The 18,879-nt window shown below is 38.1% G+C and overlaps 1 protein-coding gene across 5 annotated transcripts in view; it reads left to right on the top strand.

The window, feature by feature from the left end:
- HDAC8 (histone deacetylase 8) overlaps positions 1-18,879 on the top strand; it is a 219,012-nt gene that overhangs the window by 61,516 nt on the left and 138,617 nt on the right. For all 5 annotated transcript variants that reach the window (XM_063083263.1, XM_063083267.1, XM_063083268.1 and 2 more), the window contains 3 exons: positions 4,788-4,900; positions 11,108-11,185; positions 11,752-11,860. In XM_063083263.1, coding sequence (XP_062939333.1) covers positions 4,788-4,900; positions 11,108-11,185; positions 11,752-11,860 — 300 coding nt within the window. The remainder of the gene's footprint in view (positions 1-4,787; positions 4,901-11,107; positions 11,186-11,751; positions 11,861-18,879) is intronic.

Raw genomic sequence — 18,879 nt, 5'->3', positions numbered from 1 at the left:
CTTTCTTCTTCTTGCTCTAACCTGCTGCTTAATCTCTCAGTTTTTGTTTTTGTTTTTTTTTAATTTCATTGAATGAATCCTTCAGTTCCTGGAGCTCTGCTACAATCTTTTTAAGGCATTAATCTTTGTAAATTTCCTCCTTCATATCCTGGTTATTTTTTCTCACTTCATTATGTTGTCTAACTATGTCTTCTTGTATCTCATTGATTTTCCTTAAGATTGTTGCTAGGAATTCCTTTTCAGTCATTTCAAGGGTTTCCTGCTCTTTTGGGTTTTGTACTTGAGAATTACTGTGTTCCTTTAGTGGTGTCATATTTTCTTGGTCTTTCATATTTGTAGTATCCCTACATTGATATCTGGTCACCTGGTAGAGCAGTTGCTTCTTCAATTACTTTGGAGTGGACTTTGAAGAGAAAGACTTCCTCTTCTTTTTCTGGTCTCCACTGTGACTCTCCTTGTGTCAGTGCAGTCAAATGGGCTGTGGGCCACCTGCACAGTGGCCATGGCTGCTACTGTGGTGGTAAGCCTACCTTACAGTGGCAGTGGCTGTGGTGTACCACTCCCATGGAAGTGGTGTTTTGGGCATGCTCCTGCCTTCTACTTAGTAGGGGGTGCTACCTGTGGCTCCTGCCTAGGACCTCAGATGTGTTCTACCTTCTGCCAGGCAGCGAGGGCTGCCCGTGGCTCCTGCCTAGTATCCCAGGTGTGCTCCTGCCTTCTTCTGGGGTGTGCTGCCTGCATCTCCTGCCTAGGACTCCAGGCATGCTCCTACCTTTTGCCAGGCAGTGGGGGCTGATTGTAGCTCCTGCCTAGGACCTTGGGTGTGCTCCTGTGGGTGCTGTGGGTGCTGCCTGTGGCTCAAAGTTAACATTTTTTAAAAAACTGAAATTAAGACTGAAAATGCTATACAGTTGTCTCTCATTATCAGCAGGGGATTGGTTCCAGTACCTCCCTCAGATACCAAAATCCTCGGATGCCCAAGTCCTTAATATAAAATGGCATAATATTTGCATATAACCTATGCACATTCTCATGTATACTTTAAGTCATCTCTAGATTATTTATAATACCTAACACAATGTAAATGCTATGCAAATAGTTGTTATACTGTATTGTTTTGTATTGTATTATTTTTATTGTTATGTTGTTATTTTTTTTTATTTTGAATATTTTTCCATCCATGGTTGGTTGAATTTATGGATACGGAACCTGCAGATACAAAGGGCCAACTGTGTTGTAGTTGTCTATTTGGCAAAGCAACACCAGGACTCTGACAAATAGAAACATATCACAGCTAGTAAGGGCATTGATGAATCTGTAGGCGCTTCCCATACAGCATGTAATTCTTAAAATATTTACATTAATAACATTTTACTGATATCAATTTAACCTAGAGAAGGCAGAGCATCTCTTCTGATTTGACAACTCTTCCCATGCACCCCCTCAATAAAAACATATCAGATAAACCTAATTATTTCTAGCACCTCTCTTTTAACAAGGTGAAAGAACAAATTCTTCGTGATTTTCCACGGGCCATCTGGGACTTGATTATGGGTTATTGAAAAACAATATTTGACTCTTTATTTTACCAAAGTGCCAATAAAGGATTTTTAAAGTAAGCATAGGAAGTAACGTGATTGTAAAGAACCTCAGCTCTTTCCTAAGTGAGGAGACTTTGCTTTCTTAAATAGTCAAGGACATCACAAAGTCAACATAAACCTTAGAAGATTACTCTAGTAAGACATAGAATCTTCGTTATCTAGGAAGATTACTCAAGAAGGTAAAGCAAAACCTTTACAACCTGTTATTAGGAACAGACCAATAATCCGAAAAACTTTTGTCATTTTAACCAGGGAAACCAAATTCTTGTTTCACATCAGTGTATTTGATACTAAAGTTCTTTTTGGAAATCTTATAAATAAACTCATCAAACCTTAGCCAGCTTTGACCTCAACAAATAAAATTCCCTTTCTGTGAATGAACCCTCTACAACTTTGTATATTCATAGACATTTTTTTAAGTACAACATCTCTAATTAGCAAAAAAGAACAGGTTCATTAATAGACCTAAATATATATGGCCTCTCCGTAGCATGTAAAAGTTAGAAGCAAAAGCATATAAACCCAAAATTATGTGTAATAAATAATGTTTCAGCATTTTCTTCCTTAGAAATGGTCTAGGTATGTAATGGATATTTTTAATTAATTCAGTTTAGTATCAGTCCACAGTTTTCAATTACCTAAAGATCTTGTAAATTATCTTCAAGCTGATACACTATAAAACATAATTATTTTTGAAATACAGTTTGTCAGAATAATGACAAACTTGGTTAAACAAATTTATATTTTTCATTATTTTAGACATTTAGTAGAAGTAATGTTAGTTTATTCAATCAGTAAACCTGTATATGTTTAGGAAGAACATACCCAAGTAGAGTAAAAATCTACCTGTGTATTATACCTAACACTTATAAGTCAGAAAAGACATAGCTGATTTTAGTAAACCAAAATTACTACACTAGTCTTATTTGCCAAAGATATACCTAAATTATGTGAATTTGGATTCTTAAAACACTTGAGTTTGTTTTTATAGGAATACTTTTATTTAGCACATTGAAAGTCTTAAAAGCTCAATTTCCTTATCTTCTGGGAATTTTAGGAATATTCTGTTTATCTAAAAGCTTATTTATTTCTATAAGCCAATGAGAATAGAGCTCCTTTAATTTGAGAGACTTTATAATCTAATTTGGTAGTACCATCCAGAGGTGGGAAAATATTAAACATTCACACAATGAGATGTAAAGGCCTTTCTGAATTACAGAAATCATCATCATTATTATTTTCTGACTATTGCCATAGGGAAAATGTTTATTAATGAGGAACACCTTAAAGAAAAAGAAGGGGGCCAGGAGTTTTATAGAGGAAGGTAAAAAGGAAGCTGTCTGCAAATCTTATGGGAGCCATGAGGAAGGGTGAGGATGGGTTTTACCTTGGAATATGCCAGGGCAGTGTGGTCCTTTGTGATTAGCTGTTTCTTGGAATGCAAAAAGGGGGAGGGGTTCCTTAACCACCAGTGCTGTCCAGAAGCACTGGGCTCAGATAAAGTGCAATATTGTCCGTGAGATGAGCCTACTTTGTCAATTTTGTCTGTAGAATTTCTCTGTATTCTCCTTTATATGCCATATTATTTTTGTTTGCCTTTTTTGTTTAGATGGTTAGTTTTTTGTTTTTCACTGCTTATGACTTTTCCCCCTAACTTAATTGTAAGTTCTCTGAGGGAAGGAAGTATGTCTTGTATTGATTTGTATTCCTTCTCCTCCTTATCTCCCTCTTCTTTTTGCGTAGCACTTAGTGTTCCAGCCCATCTATCCAAAAGTTATTGATGTTCAGTAGGAGGACAGATTATCTCTTTTTTGATGAGCTAATGCTGTAGACTTATAAAATGTAAGCTTTTCATAATTGGAAAAAAGCATTCATAGCCTCAAACTTTCAAAGTCACATATTTAATTCTTATTTATGGAGAATTCATGTATGGACAAATCCTTTTCTTTAGTTGGTTTCTTCCTGGTTGCATACCTAGGGCCAAGTTATTCTTTGGCTGGATGATTGCTGAGTTCACTTTCATGAAGCAAAGTCAGTGTCTAGTGATACTTTTACCAGCTTCCTGCTCACCAATGTACCTGTCTCATTGATTCAGCCTGTGAACCAGAGCATTGTTTAGAATATAATACGATATTATGGAAGAGATTTCATGAATAAGTTTATGCATTGTATAGGCACTAGAAAGATCTTATAGTCTCATAGTAGCAAAGATGCCATTTTAAATGTTGCTTATGCCTAAAATTCTGTTTCAAATAAAGCCTAAGGGAGAACTTAGGGGAAAAAAGTGGGCTGGATTTTGAAGTGTGTGTGGAAGAGAAAGAAACTGAAGCATTTAGGATGAGGCCTTAAAAATAAATTATAACATACTCTTGACAAAGAATGTTCTTTTACATCTAATTAACAAGGCTTAATGGAAGTATAATAAAAGAATGGGTTAATGTTGACAAGAGGTTAAGGTGACACAGTATCACTGATTTCAGAAAAGTTAAAGAATACCAGTGAAGTCAATGAAGACAATTTTTGTGAAAGAAACAAAATAACTTTAGAAAAGACTGCTTCATTCTTCATTGTAATAATTACACTTATAGAAAGGTTACCACATTATGCTGCCCAGGAGGTTGTGCATTTGTACATTCTACACTTGGCTTTTCTGAGCAACAAGTGCCAAAACTTATTTAAAACAACCAAATAAAAACAACAGCAACAACAACAAAAACTTCTAAGTTGTGTCATATGGTCAGTACAGAGAATCCTGTCCCCAACATCTTCTACATCTGGCTAAGCAAGATTGTCTTTAAGACCCCTTCTAGATTCTAGCTTGCTGAAAGTCCTATAAGTGATCATTAGTGTTCATCATGATGACCCCAGAATAATACAAATTTTTTGAAGTGATTCCTAAATCATCAAAGAAAGGTTCTGTCTTGTTCAGTATAGTTATGATATTCTAATACTTTAAGAATCTGGGATTCTGAATGGAAAACGTCACCAATCAACCTGAGTATTACCAAAACACTTCATTTCCTGATCATTCTCGGCCATTTACCATATAATCTTTGTAGCTGGATTTTTGTTTTTCTTAAAAGAAGAGATTTTAAGGGACTAGATCTCAAGGGTTAGATCCTTGGCTGTAAAGACTCCCTTGGATTGCTTTTTGGTTGTTGGCTGTAGCAACTTGTTTTCTTGCAGAGACGAAGCATCTGGTTTTTGTTATCTCAATGATGCTGTCCTGGGAATATTACGATTGCGACGGAAATTTGAACGTATTCTCTATGTGGATTTGGATCTGCACCATGGAGATGGTAAGCCCTTCAGTTTCAAAGGTACTTTACTGCTAGGACAACAGGTTTTTATCAGTAAAGCTGCTTCTACGCAAATGGTAAAAAGAGAAATGCATGTTGCAGTTGAAATTTTCCTGATTGAGAATTCTAAGGTAGGTGGTGTAGAGATTCCTCTAACTGATGCATTTTCTGCTTTGCTGTCCAAGCTAGGCTCCTGTAATTTCCTCTCCCATTTCTTCCTGTAGCAAAGCTCTATAGTAGAAAATGTTAAAAAGTGGAACCCTTACCCTTACCATTCAGCGCTCAGTAACCTCCCTTAGGTCATTTCCATTGGTTCTAAGTGAAATCTGTGGTTACAGCTGATGGTATTATCTCTTCTCATCGATGTTTCTCTCAAGATAGAACAGGTGTATGACGGGCTAACATTCTAAATTTTTCAACCAGAAGGCTACCAACTTGTTTAATGATCCGAGTATGTGCCACTTTCTTTGATTACTAAAATATCTGGTCTTGTACAAACCCAGTGCATCTTCCCTAACATTTTTTATTATTTTTTTAGTAGAATCTCCTAACATTTTTCCTTAACCCATTAATCCCCTCTTAGAAGACTCCACTGAAAAGACTTATCTAGCCCTCCTATGTACTTTCCATCTAGAAGGTAGAACTCTGGTGACAGTTACCACATTCTGTTTCTTTAAGAAATTCTGTCTGTGGCATAGTATTTCCATTCATCTAGGAACACTTATCCAGTAAATTATTAGTTAAGGATATCCCTCCCCTGCCCCCACATCAGTGACTGCTGTTTCCTTGTTTCCAGGGATTTTTTTTTTTTTTTTTTGAGATGTGCTAACATAATCAAGACATAAAGGAGGAAAAGAATAGTAGTATGTGTCTGAGGTTAGGGTCAGCTCTGCTGCTAAAACAGAAAAAGAAAGAAGAAATTGCAGGGGAAACCTCCTCAGGGAGCATCACCTGCATGGATGCTACCTTGGAATGGTGACAGAAAATTAAAGGTCAAAGAGAGAAGAGAGGAAGGTTAAAACTACCAACATACTACTTTGAGAACCACATTCACTGAATATCTGAATACAGCCAGAGTGCAAAACATAGCCTTGCTCAGAAACCTTGACAGGCTCCTTATTGCCTATAATAAGGGCATTTGACACATGTCTTATTTTTGTATGGCCAGTGAGCTAAGAATGGTTTATTCCAATTCTTTAGAAATATACACATACGCATGTGCGTGTGTGCACAGGTGCGCAATAAAAACCATAGTAGTTTGCAAAGCTTAAAATGTTCACTACAAGCCACTTGCTGACCCCTGGCCTAGAGGAGTAGTTCTCAAATTTGAACACGCATCAAAATGACCTGGGAGAAATTTGTTTTAAAATGCAGGTTGCTGGTTCATATCCACAGGATATTCCAATTTAGTAGGTCTGGTATAGAACCAAAGAATCTACATTTTCACAATACCCCAGTCATTCTGCAGTGGTCTTCAAGGTAAAATCCACACTCTTTACATGTCTTTCAAGGCCTGCCTCAGATAGGCCTCACCTATCTTCCCAGCCCGATCTCTCACTACTTGCTGTCCAGTCTACTCTACTCAGTGAGCATGTCTCACTATTCCCACCTCCCCGACTTTGCCTCCCTTTCTCCTAACTTAGTTTTGCTTTCTCCTCTCCTTTTTTATCTCCAAGGTCTCCCCATTTGCTCAAATTCCAACACTATCAGATTTTCCCTGACCACTGCAACCCAAGTGTTCTCTCCCTCTTCTCAAGTCCTATATTGTTTATATCTATGATTTGGTGTTTAATCATATTTTGTCTTATATTGTTAGTTAATTTTTTAATGTGTCCATATCTTCTCTTGCCATAGAAACTTTAAGTCCCTCCAGAGCAGGGATCAAGTTGTTTACTTCCTTCTTCCTTGTACAATGCCTAGAACCAACAGTATTACGCATAGAGTAGTGGTTCAGTGAAATACTTGTTGAGTGAATGAATGATTATGAAATTCAAAGTATTAGTATCACAGTTCAAGAATAGAATCAACTCTATTGAACCATATAAGAATGAAATAAGACTGTCACCTGAAACCACTCTTTCCATTTGCAATGTTATTTCTACACCATTTAGAGTTTCCTGCTTTAGCCAACTTTTATGGTGTGTTTCATTTCAGTTTATTTCCCCTCTTCAGCACCTCCCTTCCAGTGACCCCTGCCCCACCCCCAAACTCTTACACATTTGGTTTATTTTAAATCTCCCATGATTCCATAACTAGCATCCTGTGGTGGCTTCACTAGACACTCTTAACCCTCACAAGCCACTGCTTATACAGATAAACACTCTGCCCACCTCCGCTCCTTTCCTTTTGAAATCACATATAGTGATGCCATGTTCAGATAATCAGTCTGTAAAATGGACAGACTATTAGCAAATTCAGGTAGTATCTTCTTTTATACTTCAAACAAAGAAATTGTCTCATGTTTACTTAATGTTTTCAGTCTTCATTAGAGGCCTATCCCCTCCTCACCTTCTTTCATCTACTTAACCACTTTTCTCTTTCGCACCAAGTCCTTATCCTCTACCTATCTGTCTCCGTCCTCTTTTAAGTATGATTTTATAACCATGCCTAATGGTATTTTCCATGAGAAGAAATATAAATGGTCGCTAAACATATGAAAAGGTGTTCAACACCCTAGTATTAAGGGAAATGCAAATTAGAACAACACAATTCTTTATGCCTAAGATTAAAAATATATTAATTAATAGCCAGTGCTAGTCAAGGTGTGAAAAAATGGGAATTCTCGTACACGATTGGTCAAAGTGTAAATTGGTACAACATTTCCGGATGGATAAATAATCAGGATTTTCATGAATTATCCTTGTTTATACTTTAGTTTCTAAGTTGAAATTCTATTTTCATTTGTTTTGTTTCATTTCATTTACTTCATCCTCTGTGTCTGGAGCCTTTAACTGATTTTAACTGCCTCCCTAGGGCAAAACATAAGGCTTGGGAAATTAAAACATACCTGTTATATACAAGCAGAGTTAATTTTTTAAAGTCTCTGTTGGCCTCCAATGAAGACTGAAAACATTAAGTAAACATGAGACAATTTCTTTGTTTGAAGTATAAAAGAAAATAGTACCTGAATTTGCTAATAGTCCTTCCATTTTACAGACTGATTATCTGAACATAGTATGACTATATGTGATTCCAAAAGGAAAGGAGTGGAGGTGGGCAGTGTGTTTATCTGTATAAGCAGTGGCTTGTAAGGGTTACTTTAAAGCCCATCTTTTATCTCCCAGGCCTCTGATCTTCTTCTGACTCTGTTTAAATGGAAAGGAGACCCCTTCTAGAAAAGTTTTTCCCTTCATCTTTCTCTACGCTTTAAAACTCTCTTATAAAGCTGCTATGGGGACAAGGCCATGGCTACTTTCAGTCTTCCATATTCTAGACAGAAAGAAGTACCATAAGTTACTATAAGTACACATGGGACCTTGGGTGACCTGCATTTATAACCAAACTTGCATTATAGAGAGGCATTGAATAATTAGATTTTCACTATCTAATGCCTAATGTTTATATTTGTCATATTTTTCAAAGGGTTGTCACATTGTACCTCTTTGAAAAAAATCCCAAGAATTTAACTAGAACCACTTAAACAAAACAAAACATAAAACTTCCAAGATGATGCCAATTTCCTCTATTCAGTTCTGTTGGTAATGCCTCAATTCTGAGCTCTTTCCCTTCCATACCTTTTAGAATAGGTTGTCGAAGAGAACCCAGATATCCCATTGCTTGGAAGGGGGAAGTTGTATTAGTCTGTTTCTGTTGCTTATAAAAGAATACCTGAAACTGGGTAATTTATAAAGAAATGAAATTTATTTCTTACAGTTTTGGAGACTGCGAAGTCCAAGGTCTAGGGAACACATCTAATGAGGGCCTTCTGTTTGGTGGTGACTCTCCACAGTAATGCAGGGTGTCACATGGCAAGAATGGACTAAGCAAGAGAGAGCTAATCTGCTCACTGGCTCTCCTTATAAAGCCATCATAACTATACCCATGACCACCCATTAAACCATCAATGGATTAATCCATTCACAAGGGTACAGTTCTCACAATTTAATCACCTCTTAGAGGCCCCTCCTTTCAATTACCATAATAGGATTTCCCACCCTCTTAACACTGTTAGGATGGAGATTGTTTCGAATATATGAACTTTTAGGGGACACATTTGACCCATAGTATTCTGCCCCTGGCCCCCAAAGTTCATATCCTTCTCACATGTAAATACATTCATTTCATCCCCAAAGTCTTGTTGTTGTTGTTGTTTGGTTTGGTTTGGTTTGCTGACCGGTAGGGGGATCCAAACCCGTAATCTTGGAGTTATAAGGCTGTGCTCTAACCAACCAAGCTAACCAACCAGCCGTCCCCAAAGTCTTAACTTGTGTCAGCTCAAAAGTACAAAGTCTCATCTGTGAAATGAAACAAGTTATCTACTTCCAAGATACCATGGTGGGACATTCAAAAAGAGAGAAATAGGCTAGAAGAAAGGGGTCACAGGTCCTGAGCATGTCCGAAAGCAGGGCAGGGCAGGCATTAAATCTTGAAGGTGGAGAATAATCTCCTTTGACTCCATGTCCGGCATCCTCTGCGCACTGGTTCGGGGGTTAGGCCTCCAAGCCTCAGGCAGCCCCACCCATGCAGCTTTCCTGGGTTCAGCCTATGCTTCAGCTCTCCCAGATTGGTGTTCCACTTTGGTAGTACCACAATCCTGGGGTCCTTGTGGTGGTCCCACTTTCACGGCTCCACTAGATCATGGTCCTGGTGGGGGCCCCCTGTTGCAACTCCAACCCCACATTTCTCCTCAGCATTGCTCTAGTGGAGGCTCTCTGCAGTGACTCTGCCCCTGTGACAGATCTCTTCCTGAGCCCCCAGACTTTTCCATACATCCTTTGAAAATCTGGGTAAGATGCCTCCACAAGCTCTTGCATTCTGCAAGCCTGCAGATTTAACACCATGTGGACGTAGCCAAGACTTCCAGTTTGTATCTTCTGAAGCTGCAGGTCCAGCAGCACCTGGCACCAATTCAGCCATGGCTGGAGCAGCTGGAGCAGCAAGGGTACAGGGAGCAGAATCCCAAGGTGGCCCTGGGCAGCGAGCCTGTAGAGGGCACCTCGGGTCTATTCCCCAAAACCATTCTGTCTCCCTAGGCCTCTAGGCCTGTGATGGGAGGAGACACATGGAATATTTCTGAAATGCCTTTGGGGTCTTTCTTCTATTCTCTTGCTTCTTATTTACATCTACGATCTCCTCAGAGTGGCCTTTACTGTCCATATTTCTATCAGCATCTGGTCACCACCACTTAATCAGTCTTTAAGACTTTCCAAACTTTCCCTGGTCTTCATGTCTTCTGAGCCCTCATCAGAATCTAGGCTTTTTCTAATCTGCTCCTCCAAATTCTTCCAGCCTCTGCCCATCACCCAGTTCCAAAGCTGCTTCCACATTTTCAGGTATTTGCTATAAGCAACATCCCACTTCTTGGTACCAATTTTCAGTATTAGTCCGTTTCTGCTGCTTATAAGAGAATACCTGAAACTGGGTAATTATAAAGAAATGAAATTTATTTCTTACAGTTTCAGAGTCCAGGGAACACATCTGGTAAGGACCTTTTTCTTGGTGGTGACTGTCTACAGCAACACAGGGTATCACATGGCAAATGGGCTGAGCAAGAGAGAGCTAACCTATTCACTCACTCTCCTTATAAAGCCATCATAACCATGTCAATGATGACCCATTAATCTATCAATGGATTAATCCATTCACAAGGATACAGTCCTCACAATCTAATCACCTCTTAAAGGCCCCACCTTTCAATTACCATAATAGGATTTCCCGCAGTCTTAACACTGTTACAGTGGGGGTCAAGTTTCCAATACATGAACTTTTAAGGGCCAAATTTGACCCATAGCAGAAGTCCATTTCCAGTTTGCCGTGAATTTGAAAATGAACCCATAAACTTCACTTGGGCCAAAGATCTACCTCATCCTGTAATTACAGAGATCAGCAACCAGAGGTTTGTATTACTTTTATTCCACAGCTCATTAGCTTTATTATTGTTGCCATCTCATCTTCCCTTCTTCCCACAGCTGCTTTCTAGATTTTCAGGTGTTGAAAACAGGAGTTCTATGTATGAAGTGATTCTTCTGACATTTCTTTCTGTGGTAGGTGTAGAAGATGCCTTCAGTTTCACTTCCAAAGTCATGACTGTGTCCCTGCACAAATTCTCCCCAGGATTTTTCCCAGGCAAGTAACCTATGTGTTCAGTATTACATTTGATGAATAAATATTGCAATTCTTCTATACATTTCTTATATCTTATATTTGGATAATTCCATGCTGTTAATACTTTATTGGTGCTATTCTATGCAAAATTTTAACACAGGTCACTTCAGATGCCAATGACAAGAGGAATGACAATAACACTTTTTTTTCCAGATTTTTATGCTTACCATACAATCAGATACCCTATGTAACTCCTAACATCCTGATAATTATAATGATGTATTGATATTATGTCAACCTAGAAAGCGTGAAAAGTCAAGTGAAGGAGTTAATCTCTCAGTTTTTATTTAATCCAGTAATATGAAAACCAAGGTTTTTCATATTGCCTGCTTCCCCAACATTGTTTACAATATTTATTTCTCTATATTATTTTTTTATTTTATTTTATTCCCTTAGAAACCATCATGCCTTCGGGATCACCCTCCTGATTGACCTTTTTGGTCTTCTGAATTCTGTCAGAGAATTCTTTAAGTTTTCTAGTTTCTTGTGTTCTTAATAACTGATCACAGTGCTTCTCTCTTTTATAGGAACAGGTGATGTGTGTGATGTTGGCCTAGGGAAAGGACGGTACTACAGTGTAAATGTGCCCATTCAGGATGGCATACAGGATGAGAAGTATTACCACATCTGTGAAAGGTATGACAGTAACACTGAGCCAGTAACAAGTAGATTGCATTTCTGTAGGATGAAATGGCTTCCAATCTCAAAGAATTCTTGTTTCAAGAAACAATTTGAAAAAGAAAACCATTATAAACTCACGTAGCTTTTGTACACTGCTCATTATGCTTATTTGATCAGGTAGCCATCCCCTGTTCGGGAGGCCAAGTGGTTGGACCAGAGCATGCTCCAGGTTTGATTTTACCTGCTACCCAGTGTGATTAAGGACATCCCAAGAGCAGAGCTTTTAGGCTGTCCTGGGGAATCCCTTGTCTGCTGCATTCATAGCTAAAGAAATGCGCATATGTGTGATTTCATTAGCCTGGCAGGGTATATTTCAGTTTTCCATTAGGGAGACCTGTGCTTCCCTGCACTGGTGTAAATATTAGAGAGTTGGCTATAATTCTTTATCATGCGTTCTTGAGTTCTATTGATTGTGTTAAAATTAGAGTCAGAAATCTGTTCTTTTTACACTATGGTTAAGGATTAAGTTACAGACATTTGTAGGCAGACAGTTTGGTGCCAAAGTGCAGACCTTCAGAGTTGAAAATCCCTACAGAAAGGGGGGGCTAAACGCATATTCATAAACACTGAGATTGGTCAGGTTCAAAAATTCACTGCTGACAATGGCAACAAAGTAAGTCTGACTAGAAATCAGCCAGTCAACATTACTGAAGGCAAGTAGTGGGGATTGGGATACTCTTGATCCCTCCCCCACTCGGCTCAGATTTCTCCCAACCTCTGGTGTAAAACAGGGATTTCCCAAAGGAGCCTGCCTGCACTGGCTGTCATCACTGGCAGTTGTATAAACAAAGTAGACCTATTAAAAAATAAGAACTTTACGCTTCAAAGGTGCCTCTTAGCTCCAGAGATTTGGCGAGCCAAGTCATCATTCAGTCATTCAGCAGCACTAGCCTCTTCATGATTTTGATTATGTCCCCTGGCTACCTCTGTATTGTCAGTTTGAAAAGGACTTTTTTTTTTTTTTTTTTTGGAGCCTATCTTTGATCGTTTAATTGTCCTTCTTTGTTCCCCTTAGGCTCTGTTCTGTCCTTGATATGTGCAGATCAGAGCTGCTTATGTAACTTTACCAACGAAGACGTCCTGTGGTTCTGTGTAAAAGAATTATTTTGTTTTTCTTTTAATCTCCTTCTTGACAGTGCCCAACATTTTGTTACCTTTTTTTTTTTTTTTTTTTTTTTTGGCCATAGCAGGAAACTAGGTTGTTCTCTTCAGTTTGGTGTCCACAGGGTTTGCTAGAGCTCTTTCCTGGGTCTTAATTGAAAGGTCAGCACTCATCATCCTGCAAGTATAGTTTGTAATATCTGGCCCTCCTTAAATTGATCACCTTACACGTGCCCCCATTGAAACTCATCTGCCAATCATGAAACCTCCTGAGATCCTTCTTCATCCCCCATCAGCCTGGCATTTCACTGCCTGGAAAAGCTGAGTATTATCTGCAAATTAGAGGATTTCCCAGAGCCCACCCCCAAGGAAGTCTACTATTTCTCCTTCTGTCAGAAAAATGTGTTTCTCCCATATATTTTCTTTTTTTTCCCCATAAACCGGTTCCTACTACATCATAAAAGATATTTTTTAAATCCCATGATAATTCACGTTTAAAAATAGTCTTAGTATCAAACTTAATTAGAAGCATTTTAAAAGTAAGTTTAGCCCCAAGGAAAAGATCCGTAGAAGATTACACATGAATTCCCTTTACAGAAACCACGTTGCTGCCCACAACGAAGTTGATGGCTTTTATGTACAGGAGGCTAGCATTTATTAAAGATTCTTCCAGCTTTCCTGCTAAAGAACCAGACACTCATCAGTTTATAGTTCCCAGGGCCCCTTTTGCCTGTGGAGCCACACTGGCAATCCACACATTGATCATCCAGAATAACAGGTTCCAGGTTTTCATTAAAGGTACAATATTTTTTCCCCTTGATTTCCTTCAGAAGTCAAATCCGGTCAGGGCATTATGTGAAAGCACCTCTGATTCCAAGGGTGCCAGGAAGGCTTCCTGGTAAACATCTCTCCCAACTGTTGGACTAATACCTGAAATTCCTTTAACAGGAAGCACACATTCTACAATTAGAAATAGGACTTAAGATGAAATTTTGACACAACCTCTCCTCACCCCCACTGTCCCATAGATGTATAGTTTCACAGAGCCTTTCTTTACAGCCGATTTTGAAAGGGGTAGAGCATGAGCTCCCTTGAGTATTCAGAGGAGCAGGAATTAGGTAATGGAGCAGTAGAGAGAAAGGAGTACAAAAAACCAAAACAACCTTTGCAACTGAACCATTTTGTGGAGGGCCAGCCCTAATACTATATCACTCAGTCCTAATTATTATGCTTTTGACTACTTCGTGTGCAGCTCGGAACCAGAGTCCCTTACACATGTGCTATTATTACATCTGACCCATCTGCCTATAAACATATATTAGACATAGAAATGGCTTACTCTTTAAAAAAAGAAAATCATTCAGTATATCTATTATCTCCTTTTCATCCTTTTTGTTCCATGATCCCACTGGTTCTCTGGCTCACTCTGTAATTGTGTTATATAAAGGACCTCTTACTGCTGGGTCACTTGCAAGATGTTCTCATTTTTGTTTACCACCCAGATTCTAGTTTGCTGCTGAACTGCCTTTCCCTGTGGGATTCACTTAAACTATTTTTTCCTTTTTCTCTTCCTCCCTCCCTTCCTTCCTCCTTTCCTTACCTTTCCTTTCTTTTTCTTCCTTCCTTCGTTTCATTTCTTTCTTTTTTCTTCTTTCCTTTCTTTTCTTCCTTCTTTCCTCTCTCTTTCTTCCCCTTCCTCCTTTTCTTCCTTTCTTCTTTCCTTTTTAAATAAGATGGCTTTTTATTCTGCTGTAGGCTTCTTTACTTTGCTAGCTAGTCGAGCAGGAATTTAATGGTTTTATCTTAAGTTGAATACACCCCCCTCATTTAAAAATTGGTTTAGAGTTTCTTTTTGTAATAGACTGAATATGGAATCATTACATGAACATTTTCTAACACCAAAGACCTTGGGTTTCATTTTATGTAAATGAAAATTTTACAATTTGATCTCCGTAGGTCATTCAATACTAAGTACAAGGATCACCCAGAAACTTCCCGTTATTTCCATGGAAGCTATTAGAGTTGGTACTACAAGAGGAGCCCTGTTTATCTAGCATATAGGAACATCAACATTACTCTTATAAGCACACCTCCTCCTTCAAATGGAAGCTTATGGCCCCAGTATAGAGATGGTAGTTATGTTATATTCTTGATTTATATGAAGGCCTGCCAACCCCACCCCACCCCACCCCCCAAGCCACACACAAACATGTCCACAAAGTTTGGTGGAAGAGGGAGGCTGTTATGCAAAAGGGAGGGTTTGCTAGTTCCCAAGCTTGGTCATCTGAAGCAGGAAATATTGCTCTGCCTGTGTTGAACTTGTTTTCTCTCTAATTACATTTGAATGTAATCCGCGATAGTCTTAATAATGCTTAATCTGTTACCAAAAACGCTCTGTTGATGACTTTGGGAGCATTTACAGTGAAGGATTGTGAGAGAGGATAATAACAAGTACTTACTTGCTATTGGGTCAAGGGAGGTTTTGATAAATAGTAGGGTACCACTCTAAAACCTCAAATCCTGCAAGATGACCCAACTACTTGCCCACTGTGAACTGCCATGACATATGCGGAGTTTGAATGAAAGAGATATGCTAATACTTCTCAGTTTGAATCCTTCTTATCATTTTACAGCCCTAACAGCCAGAAAGCTGATTATTAGTATATATCTCATATGAATACTGTACATGAGGATCCTTCAGAAAGTTCTTGGGAAAATAGAATTAAAAGACAACATGAATTTTTCCATGAACTTTTCGAAGACCCCTCATATATGGTACTTGTAATGTACATGGATACATATACTGAAGTTGACAGTCAACATTTTGGAAAAAATCACATTTTATTAAGAATATTCAACCATTCAACTTTGTAAGATAATTAAGTACAGGCACTGCATAAATATTTCACCAAAAGGAAGACATATTGTTAGACTTCTCAATGAAAAGGACTTATGAAAGACTCCATTAAAGTGGAATTCTCATTTAGTAGCAGTCTTTATATCCACATATGCAAAACTTTGCTAATAAGAGCTATCAACCTGACCAGAGAAATAACCTTATTCTAGTGAACTAGGGTTCATAATGATAGTCATTAAAATAAGAACCTACCTATATTTAGTTCTTGGTCTGCTCACCTTGAGTCCTTTGGCTTTTACTGTATAGCTCAAAATTGAGAGAAACCTTTTTTCCCCATCAAAGACCATTGACCTAAAGAAAATTTCAGAGAACCCAGAAGTAAACAAACAAAAAAAATTAATATTTTTACCTTCCTACTTTTATGAGAGAAATATTATACTTTTCTATTTTAAATAATCCTTTTATAGCTCTTCAACTTCTTTTCTCAAACATTAATTCTACTGTTATGGGTTAGAGTAGCCTACTCGGAAAGAACTTGTTTTCTAGGACAACAGCAGGGTCATTAAAGGAACAGTTCATTTAAGCCTAAGTCTTTATTCCTGTGTAGAATCTTTTTGTCCATCTGTACTGAGCCCCACTGACATTTAACAAAAAATTTTTTAAGACACATTGCTAATACTTACTATAGTATATTTGTAGCATATGTTTATTCCACAAGAATTTTCCTTAGATTCTGACATCACCTCTGAAGTACAAGTCAGAGGTGTTCTAAGCATAGGATCAGTTCTGTAAATCTGGGGCCAAACTTTGGTCTCTGAAGCCACTTTGACCTTCCTACAAAAGAATTGAACACCTCAAGTTGCTTTATAGGGACTGTATTAGTTCGTTGGTGTTGCTATAACAGAAATACCTGAGACTGGCTAATTTATAAAGAACAGAGGTTTATTTGGCTTATGATTCTGGGACAGCTGCATCTGGGTCAGGCCTCAGGCTGCTTCTACTCATGGTGGAAAGCGGCAGGCAGCCATCGGGTACAAGCAGATCACATGGCAAGACAAAGCAAGAGAGAGAGAGGGGAGGTGCCAGGGTCTTTTAAACAACCGGTTCTCACAGGAACTAATAGAACAGGAACTCACTCATTAATCCTCCCTCCCCCAGGGAGAGCATGAATCCATTCATGAGGGATCTGCCCCCATGACTCAATCAGTTTCCAATACTGCCACATTGGGAATCAAATTTCCACATGAGTTCTGGCAGGACGATACATCCAAACTCCATCAGGGATATAAAAACATTAACCTGCAGGGCATGGGGAGGAGCTACTAAGCTACATAGTTCACTGTGTGCCTGGTGCTGTGCTTCACATTTGACATGTATTACTATTCAGTGTTATGTGTGTTCCTTTAAATATAATGAAGCTATTTCATTCATTCACTCAGGAAAAAATGTATTGAGTGTCTACCCTATGACAGGCACTGTACTAGGCACTGGTGGTGGTAAACAAGACAGATGGGGCTCCTATAACCCTGGAGCTTAGCTTTTAGGCAGCACTTACCTGTGCTAGGAATTGCACTAAGCATTTACATTGCTTGATTTGATCCTTGTAACAATCTACAATATACAGTGCTTTCAAAAGTACGTATTATTATTCCCATTTACAAATGAGAAAACTGGAGAAAATATTGACTTGCTAAAGGTCACGTAGCTAGTAAATGGCGAAGCCAGAGTTTGAACACACATTTGTCTGCCTCTTAACCATTGACTGTATTATCCCCCAAAGTATCACATGGAAGTATGAAATTTAATTGTTGCAAACAAAGAAAACAATACCATTCCCAAGACTTCTTGGAAAATTTTATCTCAGGGGACTGCCAAAAGCCCCTTTAATAAAAAACAAAAAACATTTAACTTTATGCATATGAACCACATGGTCTATAGTATACACAATCCCTTGTGTTTGTTTGTGAAAGTGCAATTGAGATTTTTGCCAAAAAAAAAAAAATCTCAATTCTGAGGATTTAGTTTGTAATTTTATGGGTAGAAAACAAGAATAAATATTGCCAGAATTTACTCTTAGGTTTTAAATTCCTAATTAAAGTTTGGAAACATGTAGATTCTGTAAATCCTCTCTTCCCTTCATTTTCAGCGGAAATCCTGACTTCCTGCTTTAGAAAGTGAATAGTGTCACATGTCATTTTATAGAGGTCTTCTCATGAAATTAAACTTTTTTTTCATGAGGTTTTTTTAGACTAGTATTGCTAAAGAATTTTAACATTATGTGTTTTTGCCACTCTAGGCAAAATTTATGTCACCTCTTGGTCCTGGCAGAAGGCCATATCTGCGCATAGGGTAGAGATTCTCCATCCACGCTATGAGTTGTTCAACCAATACCAATTGAATAAAATGAGAACCAAGGGACATCACTAAAGGACATTTAAGGAAAATATTTCCTTTCACTATTGACTTTTAATGTTAATATTTAAAGAAGAGATGTTTTAATGATGATAGGTTTTTCTTTCATTATAATGATAAGTCGTCTAGAATTTATTTTCCACTTGGGACTCCAGACTCTTTATCATTCAGTTTTAGAAGCAAGTAGATCTTCAGTGAAAGAGAACCCAACAATTATAATTTACTCCTTTGGGCTTGGTAATATGGTAAAAGCAATGCATGCACACACATATTCATACATAAATATTTTAAGCAATACAAATTTTTAAAAATTCTCTTTCATTTGATGAGAAGGGATGGATTCTCTGGAAATTTGCATTTGAGAACAAATAATTATATAGCCTTACTTCCATTTTCATTGCCATTTTCATTACGATCTGAGAGCTGGTAAAAATTCTTTACAAATTATTCTACCTCTCTTCAGATGGGTCATAGCTAGCTCGCTTTGACTCAATGATAAAGGTAACAGAAGCTGTTAATTCATTTTATAAGCCTTGCACTTTGTTTTTTTTTTGTTGTTGTTGTTGTTGTTGTTGTTGTTCTTTTTTTTTTTAGATTCTTGATT

This window comes from Cynocephalus volans, chromosome X (genome assembly GCF_027409185.1).
Source record: "Cynocephalus volans isolate mCynVol1 chromosome X, mCynVol1.pri, whole genome shotgun sequence".
NCBI classification, from domain to species: domain Eukaryota; kingdom Metazoa; phylum Chordata; class Mammalia; order Dermoptera; family Cynocephalidae; genus Cynocephalus; species Cynocephalus volans.
The sequence above is the reverse complement of the archived record's forward strand: the minus strand, read 5'-3'. Positions and strand labels throughout refer to the sequence as shown.